The sequence below is a fragment of the Mirounga angustirostris genome, unplaced genomic scaffold, assembly GCF_029215605.1.
Source record: "Mirounga angustirostris isolate CCGP_5_RB_7025 unplaced genomic scaffold, mMirAng1.0.hap1 SCAF_9, whole genome shotgun sequence".
Taxonomy (NCBI): domain Eukaryota; kingdom Metazoa; phylum Chordata; class Mammalia; order Carnivora; family Phocidae; genus Mirounga; species Mirounga angustirostris.
Window position 1 is genome coordinate 143,525,139 of NW_026991717.1, and position 19,335 is coordinate 143,544,473.

Genomic DNA, 19,335 nt, shown 5'->3' on the forward strand with positions numbered 1-19,335 from the left:
AGCCAGCTGGCCTACAGGACGCACTCACACCTCCAGCCACCTGTGTGCTGCCCACCCACAGAACAGCAGCCTAGGGAGCCCCGTCCCCAAGGGAGGCCACAGCCAGACCTGCAGGCGCTCTGCCTGGGATCTCCCACCAGTGCTGAGATGCCCCAGGAAGTGCCATGCACTCTGCTCTGCGAGGCACTGGGACTGAGACTTCTGCCCTGCTACCCTTCGAAAACAGCCTGGTGGACGTCTGGATTGCTTGCCGGGCTTATAAGCCCCACCACCGAAGCCAAAGAATGCTCGGGTGGCCCAGAAAAGGCAGCGGAGCTGGGAAGTGCCGCCCATCCCACGGGCCAGTGTGTTTGTGAGCAAGGGCACCGAAGGATTAGAGGCTTGTGCAGTCGGGGGCACCCCCACAGCCTCAGCCACAGGACGTCAGGCCTGCAGGATGGACCGGGACCCGTGCGACAATGAAATAGGAACCCAGACCACGCCTGGGAACAGGCCCCCAGGGAAAGCACATGGCCCACATCCGGGGCCAGCGGGCACCTCAGTGTCACCCATGGGCGGCCGGCAGCACAGACAGCGCAGAACAAGCACGACCTCCCGCAAACCCCAAACCAACACTCACGAGATTCCTTAAACATCTCAGCAAAATGGTTCCCAAGTTTAGCCGGCAACGAAAGGAAGTAAGATAAGCCAAGAGAACGTGGAAAAGAGCAACTGGTGGACAGCCACTGGGCAGCCGCTGGGCCACGGGCTGCGGTGGGCTGGCCGGGAGCAGGGCCGGGCGCAGAGCCGGGAGCCAGCTGCCCGGGGGGCCCAGCACCCAGACCTCGCACCATGGCGGCGGAGCAGAGGGGCCTGGGAGGGCCGAGGCCCCAGCCGGGCAGCATCCTCTGCTGCCTCCTCCGTGGTTACCGTGGTTACCGTGGCCTCAGGACCAGCCCGGTGGCCTCCTCCGGTAGAGCACGGTGCCCAGGACAGGCGTCACTCACCAGCCGGGGACGGATTTGCTGTCACCGGGAGGGCTGGTTTCTTCTGCTGCCCCAACCAGCCACCGCCGCAGACTTCATGTCCTTGAAAGCTGGTCACAGAGCATGGGGAGGGAGCGGGGCCAGCAGCGCATCCTCAAGGGGCTGGAGAGGGCCAGGCAGGGCATACTGGGGCTGGAGAGCTGCAGGGCCCAGAGGAGATTCATCCACCTGGACGGGCACCAAGGGGCTTCCAAAATCACCAGCGTGCCACCTGGCAGCTCCGTAGAGCCCAGCACAGGCTCGCGGGGCTGAGATCAGGGCTTTGCATCTCCGACCCTCCAGTTTGGGTGGCGGTGGCTTTTTACAACTTGAGGATCTTTACATTTGCAATCTTTTCATACAAGAACCACTGAGGAAGGCCCACTCACTCTTAGCACCTGACCCTGAGAGCCACATCTTAGCATGTTTAGGCTTAGCCAGCAGCCCCCGACTTTTAATTTAGGAAAAGAGAAAAGCTGCCATGTTGTCTTAATTAAAATGGATGCGTACTTTTAATAAATAATTGGACTACTGCATTAGAAAAAGGATAATGGGGGCGCCTGGGTGGCTCAGTCAGTTAAGCGTCTGCCTTCGGCTCAGGTCACGATCCCGGGGTCCTGGGATCGAGCCCTGCGTTGGCTCCCTGCTCAGCGGGAAGCCTGCTTCTCCCTCTGCCTCTGTCCCTCCCCCTGCTTGTGCTCTCTTGCCCTCAAATAAAATATTTAAAGAAGAAAATGAAGAAGAATGGAACTTCGTTCTGGTTGAGTATTAAATGCAATCTCCTTATTCCTCGAAATCTCGCAAAGCTGCCAGAGGTCGCCCCCCCAGGACCCCCACCCCCCTCGCTGAACTTCCAAGACTTCTACTTCCTGTTCCTGTGCTGTCCTCCCCTGCCTCTCCCTGAGGTGGACCCAGCCACCCTTCCTGGGGACGATCTCCTGACCCCCGTTCACACGTGCACACGCTCGCGTGCACACACCTGCCCCGTGCTCTCTGAGCTCCCTGTGCATGGCCTCAGGGCATCAGGGGCCCCCAGGAGACACTGGGACCCTGTCCCCTCGTAGACTCACTTCTCTGCAGCAAGGGGCTGGGGTCCAAGCCGGCTTTTGCCAAACTGAGGCAGATTCTGTTACTCAGCAAACACCACCCACCGGGGTTTGGTTACAAGAGATAAAATCTGGAATGCAGGGGCGCCTGGGTGGCTCAGATGGTTAAGCGTCTGCCTTCGGCTCGGGTCATGATCCCAGGGTCCTGGGATCGAGTCTCGCATCTGGCTCCCTGCTCAGCGGGGAGCCTGCTTCTCCCTCTGACCCTCTCCCCTCTCATGCTGTTTCTCTCTCGCTCGCTCTCTAAAAAATAGATAAATAAAATCTTAAAAAAAAAAAAAAATCTGGAATGCACACGTGGAGAGCCTAAAAAGGGCCCCGTAAGACCAGGAGGCCAACGTCTCCTGAAGCATGAAGGAAAGCTGAATGACCACTGCCAACGGAGGACATTCTTGGCCTTCAGACCCCCTTCACACTATCCCCTCAACTTCTAAAAACATTAGAAACTTCCTGTGACGAGCTCCTGCAACAAAAACCCACAACAAGCTGGACTAAGGGTGAACTACGACCAGGCCAAGAGCGCCCCCTCGTGGCCGGCAGCAGACCCCGGACGGCTGACCCTGGACCCCGAGGGGCCGCCGCAAGCCTGGCCACTGTGAGCACGGGGACCAAAGCCAGCAACACCAACACCTCAGCACCAGGGAGAAGGAGGCCGGCTGAGGGGCCTTGGCACCCCAGGAAGGCCCTGCACACATCTGTTCCCGTTTCACCCACAAGCTCCCCCAACATGGGCAAGCACGACCTTCAAGAAGTCCTACGAATCGGGCGCCTGGGTGGCTCAGTCGGTTGGGCGACTGCCTTCGGCTCAGGTCATGATCCTGGAGTCCCGGGATCGAGTTCCACATCGGGCTCCCTGCTCGGCAGGGGGTCTGCTTCTCCCTCTGACCCTCTTCCCTCTCGTGCTCTCTCTCATTCTCTCTCAAATAAATAAATAAAAATCTTAAAAAAAAAAAAAAAGAAGTCCTACGAATCTGACTTAAAGGGAGGGTCTCTGTCGCTGCCGTGCAGGCCCTTCTCCAGAGAGGTCTTGCAGCCGGAGCCCCCACATGGACACAAGCCCCTCTGGGGCTCCCGAGAGACCCCGGACCAGGCCACGGTGAGTGCTGTGGAACACGGATCTGTCGTGACACAGGGAGCTAAGCGGGGCAGCACCGGAGACTCCTTTCCACCCGGCGCAGCTCCCAAAGAGCCTCTTTCGTGGGGATTACAATTCTGATTTCGGAAACCATGCAGCACGGGGCGTGGTAGATGAAAAAAGCTGCAAATGACACCTTAGAAAGAGCAGCCCTGTCTCACCCTGTGCCCCTGGCACAGAGTCCAGCCCACATTTCCTGAGAACAGGCACTCTGGCCAGGAACTCACTGGGGCTTTGAGGGGCCACAGGACAGCAGCAGAGCTGCAGAATCTTCCACCTCTGGGACCAGAGCTCGGCCAGGACACCATCCTGTGCTCAGAGGCCTAAGACACAGGGGGCTGTGCCTGGGAGAGCCCCCAAGGGCAGGGCACAGGCTAGGCAGGTGGTGCAGGTCCCACCATTCTTTAGCAAGCAAGAGCGGCTCCCCGTCCTGGGGGCCCTCCCCGTCCCGTCCGGGGCTGGGGGCCGCAAACCTTTCTCACTGTTTTATGGCTGGGGAGAGCTCATCCCACACAAACGTGCGGCAAGTACTTCACCACTCCTACCTGTGACGACAGTGCTCACAGACGTCTTCACTTAAAAGACCAATCTGCAGCCATGACAAGCCGTGATTATGGAAACCATGGCAAGTGCTCCCCGGCAGAGAGGGGGGAGGACCCCAGGGGAGCAGGAACCACAGGCTGCCTGGTGCCGGAGCTCCCTCTGCCTCCAGGCTGCGTGTCATGGGAGCTGTGCTGACAACTCCAGGGGGAGGCCCACAGGGGGGTGGGCACCATCAACGGCAGAGGGGACGCCCAGGGGAAGAGCTGCCGGCTCTGAGGCCCTCAGGGTGGACACATGGCACAAGACACTCACACGTACCCTGCTGGGAAACCCTGCTCTCCAGTCCCCACCACACTTGGGTGAGCCCCTCCCTAGGGGAGTGGCAGGATCCTTCCTCAGGGCCCACTAGGGCCCCAGCCAGTCCAGCTTTGCCCACTGACTTGCCATTCTGGCCACACCAAGCTGCGTGCCGAAATCACACACCCATCCCTCCTCTCGGCTGGCTGCCTTCCATGGCCTTCCACGGCCCGGATGTCCCCAGGACCACTCACGCCACCACCACTGGATGCCAGCCTCACACTTTGCTGGTCCGGAACATCTTCCAGGGAATCGGGGACCAGAGCTCCTTGGCCCTAAAGGCCAGGCCTGGCGCACAATGGGTGCTCACCAGGGAAGACCCCTGGACGGTCAGGAGCCCACACAGGCAGGGCCTCTGGCCACACGGCCCCGGCATCTCATTTACAGAGTCGCAAGTACACCCCTAAGCTAACTGTCCATATGCAGTTCTCAAGGAACAAGAAAGAGTGCTTTGGAAAGATGGTGACCGTGGGCCCCAGATGAGGGCAGCTGAGGGAGCAAGCTCAGCTTTCAGGGCGAGGCTGGAGTGAAGGAGGACCCGAGAAGAGCCAGCTGGCATGCACCTCTGCCGGGGGCGCTGGAGTAACCCAAGTCAACAGCCCGTGTGAGCACTGCCCTGACGCAGGGGAGGGAGCAGGAGGCCGACAGAGGCGCCCCCAGGCTGGGGGCTAAGAACCCACCGCACGTCTGCAGCACTTCCCCGCAGGCCCTCCAGAGAACAAGCCCAGAGGACAGAGCCAGGCTGGGCTGGGGAAAGGTCTTCACACCCGTGAAATCACGCCTTCCCACCGCACCTGGCTCTGTGACCGACTTCACTGCACACAGGTGGGAGCACATCGCTCACGTCCAGGACTCTCGGGGTGTCCCTCTCCTCTGCAACCTGCTTCCCCAACTGCAGTGGGGGCAGGCGGTCATCAGGTGAGGGGTGCGCTCAGCACAGCGCCTTTCCACGGGAAACCCTAAGCATCGGCTCCTACAACCATCTGTTCTTCCTGTTGTCCTTACTCTCTTTCCAGTGACTCAAGGGACAGTTTGGCCACATTGACAAACCCACAACACAGCACTGTGGAGCCTCCACCCGGCAGCCCAAGAAGTCGCCCCAGAAGAGCACGAAGACGTGTGCCCTGCATCAGAGATGATGGGGAGAGAGAGGCCAACCAGACCCAAGGCCGGATCTTTGCTAAGATCAACTAAAGTGATAAACTTCCAGCAAGAGAGACAGAGAGAAGAAGAGCGAAGACGTGAAAGGAAGAGTGTGACGGGAAAACAGGGCATCACTAGAGACCTTGCAGACATCAAAAGGGTAACTTAGATCAAATGGACCAAATCCTCAAAACCACAACTTCACCCACGGGGAAAAGGGTAACCTAAAATATCACAATAGCCTACAACTATTAAAGATACTGAATCTAGTTAAAAACGTTCTGGGAAAAAAACCCTCTAGGCCCAGATGGCTACACTGGTGAATTCCACCAAAGATTCAAGGAAGAAATAACACCAATCCTCCACAGCCTCTTCCCAAAAAATAAATGAGTAGATAAGGGAAGGGAGCATTTCCCGAGTCCTTCCGTGAGATGCAGCACGTCCCTATCAAAGCAAAGACACACCCGCACTCCGCAGAAGCATCCTCAACCAAATGTTAGCACATTTAACCCAGCCACACATACAAGAGTGATAGTCCACCATCAAGTGGGTCCACCCCAGAAGGAAAGGCAGGCTCAACATTTGAAAATGAGCCACACAGACGAAAGAAGAAAACCACGACCGTGTCAGTTGAGGAGAAAAAGCCTTTCACAAAATCCAACGGCCACTCACGATAAAAACTCAACAAACTAGGACGCCTGGGTGGCTCAGTCGGTCAGGCGACTGCCTTCGGCTCAGGTCATGGTCCTGGAGTCCCGGGATCGAGTCCCGCGTCGGGCTCCCTGCTCGGCGGAGTCTGCTTCTCCCTCTGATCCTCCCCCCTCTCATGTGCTCGCTCTCTCTCTCTCATTCTCGCTCTCTCAAATAAATAAATAAATAAATCTTAAAAAAAAAAAAAAAGAAAGAAAGAAAGAAAAGAAAAGTAACTGCCTCCCGGGTGACTGGGTGGCTCAGTCGGTCAGGCGACTGCCTTCGGCTCAGGTCATGGTCCTGGAGTCCCGGGATCGAGTCCCGCGTCGGGCTCCCTGCTCGGCGGGGGGTCTGCTTCTCCCTCTGACCCTCCTCCCTCTCGTGCTCTCTCTCTCTCTCATTCAGTCTCTCAAATAAATAAATAAAACCTTAAAAAAGCCAACTCAACAGACCGGCAGCAGAAGGGGAACGTCCTCGACTCTCTGGACCCAAAGCCTGCGGCTACCGAGCACGCTCAGGGGGAAGCCCGTGCTTCCAAGACCGGGAGCCAGGCGAGCACGTCCGGGCGGGCGAGGCGAGAGGAGCGAAGGGAAGAAGCGAAGCCGACCCCACTCGCAAACAGCGCGACGCCCCGACAGGAAGCGCCCCGATCTGCCTCAAGGCCTCCCGCAGCGAACAGGTAAGCGCGGCCCCGAACTGCCTCGCGCGGCAACCGGCAGCCGCCGGCGCGCGCGGCTTGCAGCCGGGTCCCCGCCCGCCGCAGGGCGACCCCCGCGCGGCGCCCTCCGGCCCTGTGCCTCCGTGCCCGGGGGGCGCGACCCGGCCGGGCCCCAGCGGTGCGCCACGGTCCCGCGCCGCGCCAGCTCGCGCCGACCTCCCCGCCCGCCCGCCCGCCCCGCGGCCCCGCGGCCCCGCGACCAGCGCCCCGGCCGCGCGCGACCCACCGTCCAGCGACACGAACTGGCCCACGGCCGACGAGCCGCCGCCGCTGTTCTCCACGAACTGCACCTCGGACACGATGATGTTGTCCTCGAGCACCGAGCCGCAGCCGGTGCACACGGCGTCGCCGCGCGCCGCGTCCAGCTCGATGTCCGTGCCGCCGCAGCCGCGGCACACGCGGCCCGTCATGCCGGCGGCGCCCGCGCGCGCTCCTCCGCCCGCCGGCCCGGCCCGCCCGCCCGACTCTCGCGAGGCCGCCGCCGCCGCCGCCGCCGCCGCCGCCGCCGGGCCCGCCGCCGGCCCGCCGATTCGCAGCGGCAGATTCGCCGCGCACGCCGCGGCCGCGCCGCCCTCAACGGCGGCGCCCGCGCGTCGGGGACGGCCACAGGGGCCGCGGCGCGGCCGCGAGGACTCGAACCCGCAGCCCCCGCGCGCGGACGCCTCCCCGCACCTCAGGACCGCCAACCGGTAGGCCTCGCCCGCCGCGCGCAGGCGTCGGCGGCGGGCGGGGCTCGGGGGGGAGCGCGGGGCGGGGCCACGGCGGGGGCGGGGCTCTGGGTGGGGCGCGCCGCCGGAGACGGGACGAGGGGCCGTGGGCGGGGGCGGGGCGCTGGGCGGGGCTTTGGGTGGGGAGCGCGGGGGGGGGCACGGCGGGGGCGGGGCCACGGCGGGGGGCGGGGCTTAGGTGGGCGCGCCGCCGGAGACGGGACGAGGGGCCGTGGGCGGGGCCGGGGCGGTGGGCGGGGCTCTGGGTGGGGAGCGCCGCCGGAGACGGGACGAGGGGCCGTGGGCGGGGCCGGGGCGCTGGGCGGGGCTCTGGGTGGGGAGCGCCGCCGGAGACGGGACGAGGGGCCGTGGGCGGGGCCGGGGCGCTGGGCGGGGCTCTGGGTGGGGCGCGCCGCCGGAGACGGGACGAGGGGCCGGGGGCGGGGGCGGGGCGCTGGGCGGGGCTTTGGGTGGGGAGAGCGGGGGGGCCACGGCGGGGGCGGGGCTTAGGTGGGGCGCGCCGCCGGAGACGGGACGAGGGGCCGTGGGCGGGGGCGGGGCGCTGGGCGGGGCTTTGGGTTGGGAGGGCCGCCGGAGACGGGACGAGGGGCCGTGGGCGGGGCCGGGGCGCTGGGCGGGGCTCTGGGTGGGGAGCGCCGCCGGAGACGGGACGAGGGGCGGGGGCGGGGCCGGGGCGCTGGGCGGGGCTCTGGGTGGGGCGCGCCGCCGGAGACGGGACGAGGGGCGGGGCCGGGGGCGGGGCCGGGGCGGGCCCCGCCGCGCTGGTGGGGAGCCGAGGCCCCCGCCCGGGCGCCCGCCCCTTCCCTGGAGCTCGCAGGCCCGCCTCGCGGTTCGCCCCCGCTCCCCGGCTTCCGCCCGATGGGGCCCGGCCGCCTGCGCCCCCCGGCCCCTGTCGAGTCCCCGCAGAAGTCCCCACTTCCTGACACTTACGCGTGCAACTATGTTACCTTTGACAGTGACGTTTCCGCGCCGCCCACCCGCGCACGCCCGCCAATATCTGCAGGTGCCATTCGCAGTCACCGCAACACCCGTCAACACCCATGCGTCCCTGAGAATAGGGCCACAGTTTTTATTTTTTTTTTAATTTTTTAAAAAGATTTTATTTATTTGACAGCGAGAGACACAGCGAGAGAGGGAACACAAGCAGGGGGAGTGGGAGAGGGAGAAGCAGGTTTCCCGGGGAGCAGGGAGCCCGATGCGGGGCTTGATCCCAGGACCCTGGGACCGTGACCTGAGCCGAAGGCAGACGCTCAACGACTGAGCCACCCAGGCGCCCCAGGACCACAGTTTTTGTGTGTGTGTGTTTTTTTAAGATTTTTAGTTATTTATTTGACAGAGAGAGACACAGCGAGAGAGGGAACACAAGCAGGGGGAGTGGGAGAGGGAGAAGCAGGCCTCCTGCCAAGCAGAGAGCCCGATGCGGGGCTCGATCCCAGGACCCCGGGATCATGACCTGAGCCGAAGGCAGATGCTTAACGACTGAGCCACCCAGGTGCCCTAGGACCACAATTTTTGTGTGTGTGTGTTTTTAAGATTTTTATTTATCTATTTATTTATTTGACAGAGAGAGACACAGCGAGAGAGGGAACACAAGCAGGGGAGTGGGAGAGGGAGAAGCAGGCTTCCCGCTGAGCAGGGAGCCTGATGTGGGGCTCGATCCCAGGACCCTGGGACCATGACCTGAGCCGAAGAAAGACGCTCAACAACTGAGCCACCCAGGCGCCCCAGGACCAGTTTTTAAACACTCTGAAGTTCTGCTGTAGGACTCGGCCGCAGCTCAAACTCCCACAGAAAACGCCCCTTTCCCGCTTGGAAGCCAAGTGGCAAACGCATAAGCCGCTCCTGAGTCCGTTTGTAAAGTTGGTTTAATCCCAATCAAAATGTCAACCAGATTTTCAAATAACTTGAAAAGCTGATTCCCAAAGTCATCTGGAAGAGACCATTCACAGGCATAGTCAAGACAATTTTCAAATAAAAAAAAAAGGGAAGGAGAGGAAAATTGCCCTTTTGTATATCAAAATAGTATATCAAATGACAGGCATTAAATCCACGTGACATTTGCACAGGGACAAACAAATGGACACAGTGGAATAAAACCAGCAGTCCACAAACAAACCCAACTGCACACAAAAATTTAGGGGCCGCAAGCCACTAAGGAAAAGACAGGCCCTTCAGGGCTATTGCATTCTCTTCCATGTAGAGTAGGAAGAGGGTAAATTGAGCCCCAACCTCAACTGCTCTAAAAATAAATTCCAAGTAGCTTCAGCACTGGTAGTCAAAACAAGACTGAGCCTGATGGAATCAAGTGCGAGAGCGTAGCTAAGTTTCCCAAGCGGGTTTTCTACTCCTCATAAGCAGTGGTTCTGAGTGTTTGCAAAACATACACAAATCACCTCACATAGAGCCTTCCACAAGCGTCCCCTCTTTCTCCTCAGTGTAGCTGAGATTCACTTACCTGAGACAGTCTCTCCCACTGCTGCATCGTCAGTGGTTGAAACCAGAGGGGATTTTGTACACCTCTCTTGCTTCGGAAACTGAGGCTGTTGAGGGTGAGCCTTGGGTTTGTGGGCCCCCAGCACGTGGGCGTTCCCCACGAAGACCCCAGGGGAGCATCTGGGAGTGCAGACTATGCACACCCTCGAGGCCGTATATTAATTACTGGTTGCTGCCTGACTAATTACCACAAAGCTTGATGGCTTAAAACGACAAACATCTGTCACGTGCACCATTTCTCAGGCCAGGGATCCGGGAGAGCCTAGCGGGCGGTTGTGGCTCAGGTCTCCCGTCAGGTTGCAGTCACTCTGACTCAGCCACGCCGGGCGCTGCAGGCTCCTGGGAGGGGAGGGCCAGTGTGGACGGGACACACTGGGGCGGGCGCAGGAGGGAAATACTCACCCACGCAAGGACACACAGACGCTAAGCTAAGGGGACAGAGCATCAGGACGAGCGCAAGAGGGCAGCCGCGGAGCCCGGGAAGCACCTGTCCTGAGCACCTGCAGAGAGGACGCCGTCCCCAGTGTGGAGTGGGACTCCCCATCAGCGGGAGCCCCGGAATGGGAGCAGTGGGCCTCCAGAGAGAGGGGCCCCACTGACCCCGAGAGGCCTCCTGCGGGGAGCTCTTAGGAGCAGGGAGAGGAATGGGGGGCATCTGGAAGGGAGCCCACCCTCTGGGGCCTGGCTGCAGACCTCGCAGGCCCAGGATGCACAGCCCTGAGGCGGGGGACGGTGAGGGGGCACAGGGGGCGTCCCCGCAGTGTGGGGTCAGGTGGAGCGCCAGGGAGCCGCTGGGCCACGGGCCAGGGGAGGGGGGCCAGCCGCAGTAGCCAGCCCCCCATACGGATTTGAAGGTTGGTGGTCCTTACCATTCAGCATTTTCAAGACATCCTTCCATTGTCTTCCTGCTCCCATCATTTCTGTTGAAAAATTCTGCGTTGTCTCTTTCTGTTGCACCCTGAGGATAATGTACTAATTTTTCCTGCATGCTTTCAAATTTTGATTTTCAGCAGTTTTATGAGGATGTTCCTACATGTATTTTCTTTGTATTTATGCTAATTAAAATTCACAGAGTGCCTTGAATCTATGTTTTTTGTCTTTCATCTTTTTTTTTTTTTTTAATTCTTGGCCATTATCGTTCAAATATTGCTTCTGCGCCGTCCTGGGTCAGCCCTCTGCTTCTGGGACGGCAGCGATACCCAGACTCCAAGCTACACCCAGGCTCCGTTAGCTGTGTCCTACACGCCTCGGGCACTCCGCTCTCTATCTTTACTCCTTGTTTGCCCTCTGCCCTTCCCCCTGGGTATTTTCTGCTCACCCAGTCTCCACTCCCAAAATCCCCTCTTCTGCTCTCTGTAATCTGTTAAAACCATCTATTTGGTTGTTGACTTGATGATTTCAATTCTCAAACATCCATCTGGTACTTTCTCTTTAGACGTCAATTCCCTGATGAAATTCTCCCTTTTTTCCATTTGTTTTCTTGCACACATTAATCACGTTTTAAGGTTCATTGCAGTTATTCTCTTATCCGGTGACCTGTGGGTTCATGTCGACTGTTTATTCTTGGTTCGTGGGACCCTGTTTCCTGGCACACCTGATCGTTTTGGGATAAATGATGATCACCCTGATGGAAAATCTTGAGGCTGTGGGAGATGTCTTTGCTATTCAGAGACAATTCATTTTTTTTTTTAAAGATTTTTATTTATTTATTCATGAGAGACAGAGAGAGAGGCAGAGGGAGAAGCAGGCTCCCAAGGAGCAGGGAGCCCACTGCGGGACTCGATCCCAGGACGCTGGGATCATGACCTGAGCCGAAGGCAGACGCTTAACCATCTGAGCCACCCAGGCGCCCATAGAGACAATTCATTTTTATTCTGTCAGTCAAATAGGGTGGGGCCCACTCCTTGATACAATCAGGCATTGATAGGATTCCAAGCTTTATTTCAGGCTTTGTGAGGGTGCTCTGTTTTCTTGTTTGCAGGCATTGCCTTTTAGGGCCAAACCCCGAGTCCGAGGAGTCACCAGGGACCCAGGCCCCTGCAGGGCAAGGCTTGACCTCCACCTTCCGTGAGACTTCCCATACCTCTGCTTGCCTTCCCCCCACCCCTTGCCTTTTATTTAGGTCTTTCTAAATTTCTCCCCAAAATGCTTTTGGGTTTTGTTTACAGCTTTGTTGAGATATAACAGGTATGTAGTAACCACACATAATAAAGTGTATAATTTGATGCGTTTCCCTTCTGGTTTCTTCTTTGGCCCAGGGGGTATTTGGTAAGTTTGGTAAGTGCCCATCACCACAATCAACACAATGAGCAAACTGTTTCCTCCTGCCCCTTGCGTCCGTGACTCTGGAATTGGCCATTTTTGTCTTTTGTCTGTTCTCCTGATCAGTCCGGAGGTGTATCGATGTTACTGGCCCTCTCCAAGAAGCATACTGGGTTTATTGATTTTCTGTTATTGTTTTTCTGTTTTCTATTTCATTGATTTCTACTCTGGCATTTATTCTACCCTCCCCTCTGCTTAAGTGGGGTTTAATTAGTTCTTTTTCTGCCTGGTTTTGTAGGGGAGACAGCTCATCGACACAGTTCCCTTCCTCTGTGACACAAGCCTTCTGGGCTGGACGTCCGCCTCTGAGTGCTACTTTAGCAGAATCCCACAAACTTCGATGTGTTCGGTTTTCATTTCGTTCAATCTGAAATTCTTTCTAATTCCGCTCTCGATTTCTTCTGGGACCCAAGGCTTATTTGGAAACCCGTTGTTTATTTGGGGAATGGGATCTGGGGGTTACTCAAATCTCTCTCTGGGACTGCTTCCGCTAGGCATGCTACTCTCCCCGTGCACGGCTGCATTCAGTCCTCGTGGCAACACTGCTGCAGATCCCGTTATCTGCATTTCATAGTGGACCCCCTGAGAATCTGAGGGGTGACAGTCCCAAATCACACAGCCAACAGGAGACAAAGTGGAATCCAGACTGGATCCACGTGGCTGCTGAATCCTGTTCTCACCCAGTACACCAGAAGGGCTTGCGGGGAAGCTCCCAGAGGCAGATGCGTGCAGAGGCCCCGGGGCCCCCCTGGGTGCCGCATCCGAGCCGGGGGGTTTCCTTAAACAAAGGGGCAGGGGGTGGGGATGACAGCACCCAGGAGGGCAAGAGGTTTGAAGTGTGTGGCTGGTTTGGGTGATGGGGAGAAGTGGGTGCTGTCAGGGCCAAGAAGCCTTTTTTAAAAAAACAAAAAACCATTTCATTTATTCATTTGAGAGAGAGAGAGTGAGTGTGAGAGCGAGCACAAGCAGGGGGAGCTGCAGAGGGAGAGGGAGAAGCAGACTCCCCCCAGATCAGGGAGCCCGATGCTGGACTCGATCCCAGGACCCTGGGATCATGACCTGAGCCGAAGGCAGATGCTTAACTGACTGAGCCCCCCAGGTGCTCCTGGGCCAAGAAGCCTTTGCTCAGAGGGACCACAGAGCTGAGTGAGCCACCCCAAGGTGGAGGGAGGGTACAAAGAACTGAGCCGGTGTGGAGCGAGGATGTAGGGAAGCTGCTTTCCAGGGACACCTGTCAGGCCCGCTGGGGGACCCCCTGCAGCAAGCACACAGAAGATACTCACTAAACACCTAGGACGGACTACGTGTACTGACAAGCTCAAAGAGCCAAGCGCGGGGAGACGGAGGGCACTATGCCCGCCCCCGAGCACCCACAAGGGCACCCGTGTGAGCAGGTTAGGGAGCGGAAGTCAGGCCCGGGAAGGACAAGCCATGCTCTCCAGTCAACCATGAAAAGGGCCCTGGGTTTCCTCCTGCTCTCTCTGACTCCAGGAACACACGAGCAGACAGGCCGGGCCCAGGCTGGGGGCTCAGGGCATGGCTATTACAGGGGACCCCAGAAAGCAGTGTGGCCGTCAGACTGGAAGGACACCAGCTTTAATCTAAGCTGAGGCAACCAGGAGACGAAGCAGAAAGGGTTTCCTTACCTCTGGGCCTGAGAAGCAGCCTGGCCAGGGGGTTCCAGGGCCAGGGGAACGAGAGGCTCTGCAAACTGCCCACTCCTCGTGGTTTCTGTATTCATCATGCTGTTGCTTTCATTTTCTATATTTTATGATGCTTTGATGTCTTGTGGCCGTGCAGACCCAGGGTCAGCTCATTCCTCGAGACAGCAAACAGCCTGAGCTCTCCTTTGATACACAAAGCAACCAACCCCTGCACAGACCCCATCTTCCCATTTCATCCTGCACCTGCAGTCCGGGACACTATCCCCCTGCCCTGGACAACCCCAGGGCCAGGTTCCAGACCACGAGAGGCCACCCCTCCAGCTCAGAGACCAATCCTAAGGTTCCCATCACCTCGCCTTTCCACCCGGTACGTGGCCATGGCCAGTTCTCCAAGCTGCCCTCTCCCATCTGCATAATAGGGGTGATGGCACCCCAATCCTAGCGTTGTGGGGTGCACTAGGGGGAACAACCAATAGCCTACAGACAGTAGTTTTGTTTGCAGACAGCTCAGAACACACCTCCCTCACCGTGAGGCTTGGTGGGGCTCAGTCTGTCCTCCTCCAAGGGAGCTGAGGGCCAGGGCACTCATTCCCACGTCCAGGCCCAGCACAGCCACCCCACCTCTGCAACTGGGATCAAGAACTGGGGTTCTCGGGATGTCCTGACGTCTCCAAGCCTCGGCGGACCCAATGACCCCAACACATGTCCCCAAAAGAGAATGACCTGGGGAGAGGGGACATCACGGCGGTGACACAGCCCCTGAACCAGGGTCATTCCGGATTAGACAGGTGAGCGTGCAACACTGGTAGAATGGCTGGACCTATATTTGCAAACTCCCAGACTACTGCAAAATTCATAAAATTGTGTACAAACACATGATTTCCTGGCCCAGTAGTTACCTGCTGGGTGGACAGGATCTCTTCCCCGGAAAAGGGCAACGCCACACCTGCTCTCCTCTGGGCTGGCCGGGTCCCACGAAGCTCACGCCCATCCCTCCACCCTGGGCAGGCGGCCCACCGATCAATTCCCTCCTGTCCCTCCATTGACCAAACCTGTCAGGGCGACTCCCACCCGTTTGTAGTGTCTGGAAGTTTCCAGGAAAAGGTCTGTATCCGTGGGACTCCATGCTGCTTTGCAGACGTGTGCTATAGACCGGCGCCTCCAGCGCGCCACTCCCCAACCAGACGCTCGCGTGGCGTGTGTGTGTGCGTGCGTGCGTATGAGCATGCGTGTGCATGCGTGTGCGCATGCATGCGTGTGCGCGTGCGTGTGTGAGAGAGCATGCACGCGTGTGCATGTGTGTGTGCGCGTGAGCATGTGTGTGCAAGCATGTGTGCGTGTGTGAGAGAGCGTGCACGTGTGTGCACATGCATGTGAGCATGCGTGTGCGTGCGCGTGCGTGCGTGTGAGAGAGCATGCACGCGTGTGTGCGTGTGTGAGCGTGTGCACGCGTGTGGGCACGCATGTGACCTTCTGTGCTGCGTCTCCCCCTCCTGAATTTCCTCTCTCTCCTGGGAACTATCAGTTTCCAGCCCCAAGCTGGCTGCTCCTCCTCTCTCCCCCGGCCACAGCCCCGAGTGTCACTGAGTCATGGGCAGGCTTCTTCCCCGTGGCTCCTCCTCTGGACCCCACAGCCTCCACCCAGGCCAAGCAGGGCAGCGCCACCCACAGGCACCCCCAGGCCTCCTGCACCCTGTGTCCCACAAAGCTGTGAAAAGTGCGTGTCACTCAGGCCTCGTTTTGCTCAGAACTGTGCGGTTCGCTCCCACCTCTGCCCTACTAGGGTGCCAAACCCAGCCCCCTGGGCCCACCTCCATCCGGGCCCACCTTCACTTCTTTGACTTAAAAAATACTGTTGCCTTCAGATCACCAAGATCATTTTTGCTAATTGTAAAGCATTAGGAAAACCAGAAATCAGCCCACAGCCATCTGAGCAGCCCTGCGTGGGACAGACGGTTCGGAAGCACCACGGCCTCTGCCCTCCTGCCTTCGTGAATCACCCGTGAGCATCCTCTGCAGATGTGTGCATCAGGGCCTCGCTGTTTCCTTTCTTTTCCAGTGTTGACCTGCTGTAGTGCCTAATGGTGACAGTGTTTCCACTGTGGGAAACACAGAGAAGGACTCAGGTTTAGACACGGAGGCGGTCTTTTCTTTTTTTTTTAAGATTTTATTTATTTATTTGAGACAGAGAGAATGAGAGACAGAAAGCATGAGAGGGAGGAGGAGGGTGAGAGGGAGAAGCATACTCCCCGCCGAGCAGGGAGCCCGATGCGGGACTCGATCCCGGGACTCCAGGATCACGACCCGAGCCGAAGGCAGTCGCTTAACCAACTGAGCCACCCAGGCGCCCGACACGAAGGCGGTCTTATGCTCAGGGCCGAGAACAGCCCAGGGCAGAGGCGGGAGGCTGTCCGCGGGTGCTGCTTCTACGCCACCCCTGGGCCCGGGGCATGCCACGTGCTCCGCTGCGCGCGCCAACGTTTCACGCAGCCATGTGCAGCGAGCATCTGCCCATCTCGGACAACTGCGAGGGCCTCCGTTCTGTGGCGACCCTGTGCCCCGCGGGGAGACGCGCACCTTGTTTCAACTTGCAATGCCTGATGCTGCTGCCAATGAGCAACACGGTGTCTCCATCCGACACCTTCTGGGAATCTTTTTTTTTTTTTTTTAAAGATTTTATTTCTTTATTTGAGAGAGAGACACAGCGAGAGAGGGAACACAAGCAGGGGGAGCAGGAGAGGGAGAAGCAGGCTTCCCGCCGAGCAGGGAGCCCGATGCGGGACTCGATCCCAGGACCCTGGGACCATGACCTGAGCGGAAGGCAGACGCTGAACGACTGAGCCACCCAGGCGCCCCTGTTTATTTATTTTTAAGATTTATTTATTTATTTGACAGACACAACGAGAGAGGGAACACAAGCAGGAGGAGTGGGAGAGGGAGAAGCAGGCTTCCCCCGGAGTAGGGAGCCCGATGCGGGGGCTCGATCCCAGGACCCTGGGATCATGACCTGAGCCAAAGGCAGATGCTTGACGACTGAGCCACCCAGGCACCCCTGTTTGTTTATTTATTTATTTATTTATTTATTTATTTAAAGATTGATTTGTTTATTTGAGAGAGCGAGAATGAGAGAGAGTACATGAGGGGGGGAGGGTCAGAGGGAGAAGCAGGCTCCTCGCTGAGCAGGGAGCCCGATGCGGGACTCGATCCCAGGACCCTGGGATCATGACCTGAGCCGAAGGCAGTTGCTCAACCAACTGAGCCACCCAGGCGCCCCCCTGTTTATTTATTTTTAAGATTTATTTATTTATTTGACAGACACAACGAGAGAGGGAACACAAGCAGGGGGAGTGGGAGAGGGAGAAGCAGGCTTCCCGCGGAGCAGGGAGCCCGATGCGGGGCTCGATCCCAGGACCCTGGGATCATGACCTGAGCCGAAGGCAGACGCTTGACAACTGAGCCACCCAGGCGCCCCACCTTTTGTGAATCTTAAGGAGCCCCAGCCAGATGGCACCCGATGCCGGCCAGCAGTCGGCTTGGTCTGCTGGCTTCTGATGACAGAGCTTGTATTATTTTCCTCTATTTTTAGTACACAATTCGTACATGTCTGCAGAGAAAATAGGAAATAAAGACAAGCAAAGAGGAGAATTCACTCACCTAAATCGAGTGAATTCCCACCACGGAGGGTAATTTCTTGACACGTCGGATTCGTTTCTAACCTGCAGACACGTCTTCTGCATCTATCATGGCTTACATGTGACTACTCCATCCACGTACGCGTTTGTTAGCCAAATAGGATCGTTGTATATATTCTATTTTTCGCCACCTGCAAACTTACCGTTTCTCACGGCTGCCGCACGTTTGCCAGAGTGGTTGTGCCATGGGCCCTAACCACGCCACCACGCCCTGTTCTGTGACCCTGGGCGGTCACTCTCAGGAGCCACGCCGGCTGGGTCTCTAGACACACACTGCTCCCCGCTGGTCTGACGGTGACCTCGGGGCCACCAGCAAGTGTCAGTGCGGGGTGCTGCCACCTGCAGGGTGTTCTCCTGACCCGCCCTCCAGAGGTTCCTCCTGGGGCCTGATGCAGCCCCTCCAGGGCGCTGGCCCCCATTCCACCCCTCCCCCCGGCGCCAGCACAGAGACCCTGGTGTTCGACCCCCGCCATCTGACGATGAACAGGAGCATCTCCGCGTGTGGGAACCCTCCCCCGTGACCTCCAGCCAGTCCACACCGTCTGCAGGGGAGCCTGTCCCAGGCTTTGCACTGTCCCTATCCATTCGTGGGAGGCTGTCATGCTAGCGATCACAGACGCGTTTCTCCCGTTCACCGCCTAACTTTGCTGACGGTGGGTTTGGCTGCGGACGCATCTGACACCTCCAGGCTCTCAGCCCAGCAGTGTCCTTCGGTGCTGCCACACTCAGAAAGCCCCCGAGTCTGAAAGCGGCTTTGCTGAGCTTGATGCTCCTCCTGCTTCACTGTGAGGTCTGTCTGGGTTTCCCGCTGGTGTTATGTGGCGGGGAGGCTGAAACTTGATCTTCCCGCAGGTGGCCGCGAGGAGAGGCCATCCACCTGCTGGCACCGTGCCTTGGTCTCCTCGTGGATTCTTGCACGGCTTTGGCCCTGGCCATTTCGGGAGATGCTTACACTCCGGTTAGGATAATCGCCTTCCTCTAAAGTGTGCTTACGGTGGTGATAATAAGCTTCACTTGGCGCACACCCATGAGCGCGGCTGCTCGCATGGCAAGGCGGGAGGGCACAGCGAGCACCCGCATCTCCGGTGAGAAGACTTAGGACGGCCCTCAGGGACAACCACGTATTTCTCCTTCCTGTTGGACCTATCAGCAACTTCCCAAGCTTCTTGTGGCAGTCGGGTTCTCCAGAGACACGGAAGCCACAGGAAGTGCGTGGACAAGGAGATTCATTATGAGATCGTATGACGAGGACCTGGTGCGTGGGACCACGGGGCCCTGAGAAGTCCCGAGATCTGCCGTCTGCACACCGGGGCTCAGGGGAGCCCGTGGTGTGATGCAGCCTGAGTCCGGAGGCCTGAGAACCAGAGGAGCCAATGGTGTGAGTCCCGGTCTGAGGACAGGACAGGAGACGAGGCATCTCCCCTCAGCTGTGAGGTGGGAAGAGGGGGCACATCTGTCCTTCCTCCACCTTTAGTTCTATCCAGGCCCTGGGCTGGATGGCACCGGGCACCCTGGGACAGCCACCTGCTTCCCCGAGCCCCCACCCACATGCCGGTCTCCCTGGGAACACCCCCCCACACCTCCCGAGGAGGAATGTCTAATCTGGGCACCTGTGGCCAGTCCTGCTGACACACGAAGGGACCCTCACCCTCTTTGGATTGGTCCCCTCACTGAGAAACAAGGTATCGCTGTCCACACACTCAAATATTCCTTCACAAGCCAGGCACATGCCCCCAGCTT

General features: G+C 58.6%; 1 protein-coding gene across 10 annotated transcripts in view; it reads right to left on the reverse strand.

Annotated features, from left to right (window-relative positions):
- The window catches only part of BRF1 (BRF1 RNA polymerase III transcription initiation factor subunit), a 57,187-nt gene extending 50,007 nt beyond the window's left edge, over positions 1 to 7,180 (reverse strand). For 2 of the 10 annotated variants that reach the window (XR_010405348.1, XM_064571714.1), the window contains exon 1: positions 6,923 to 7,179. Coding sequence is in view for 7 of the 10 variants with exons in the window: in XM_064571714.1 (XP_064427784.1) it covers positions 6,923 to 7,106 (184 nt within the window). In the remaining 3 variants the exon portion in view is untranslated. Of the gene's footprint in view, positions 1 to 986; positions 1,044 to 6,922 lie in introns of those variants that run through there. The other 8 variants (XR_010405347.1, XM_064571704.1, XM_064571707.1 and 5 more) reach the window with 6 other exon arrangements.
- Positions 7,181 to 19,335: the final 12,155 nt, after the last annotated feature.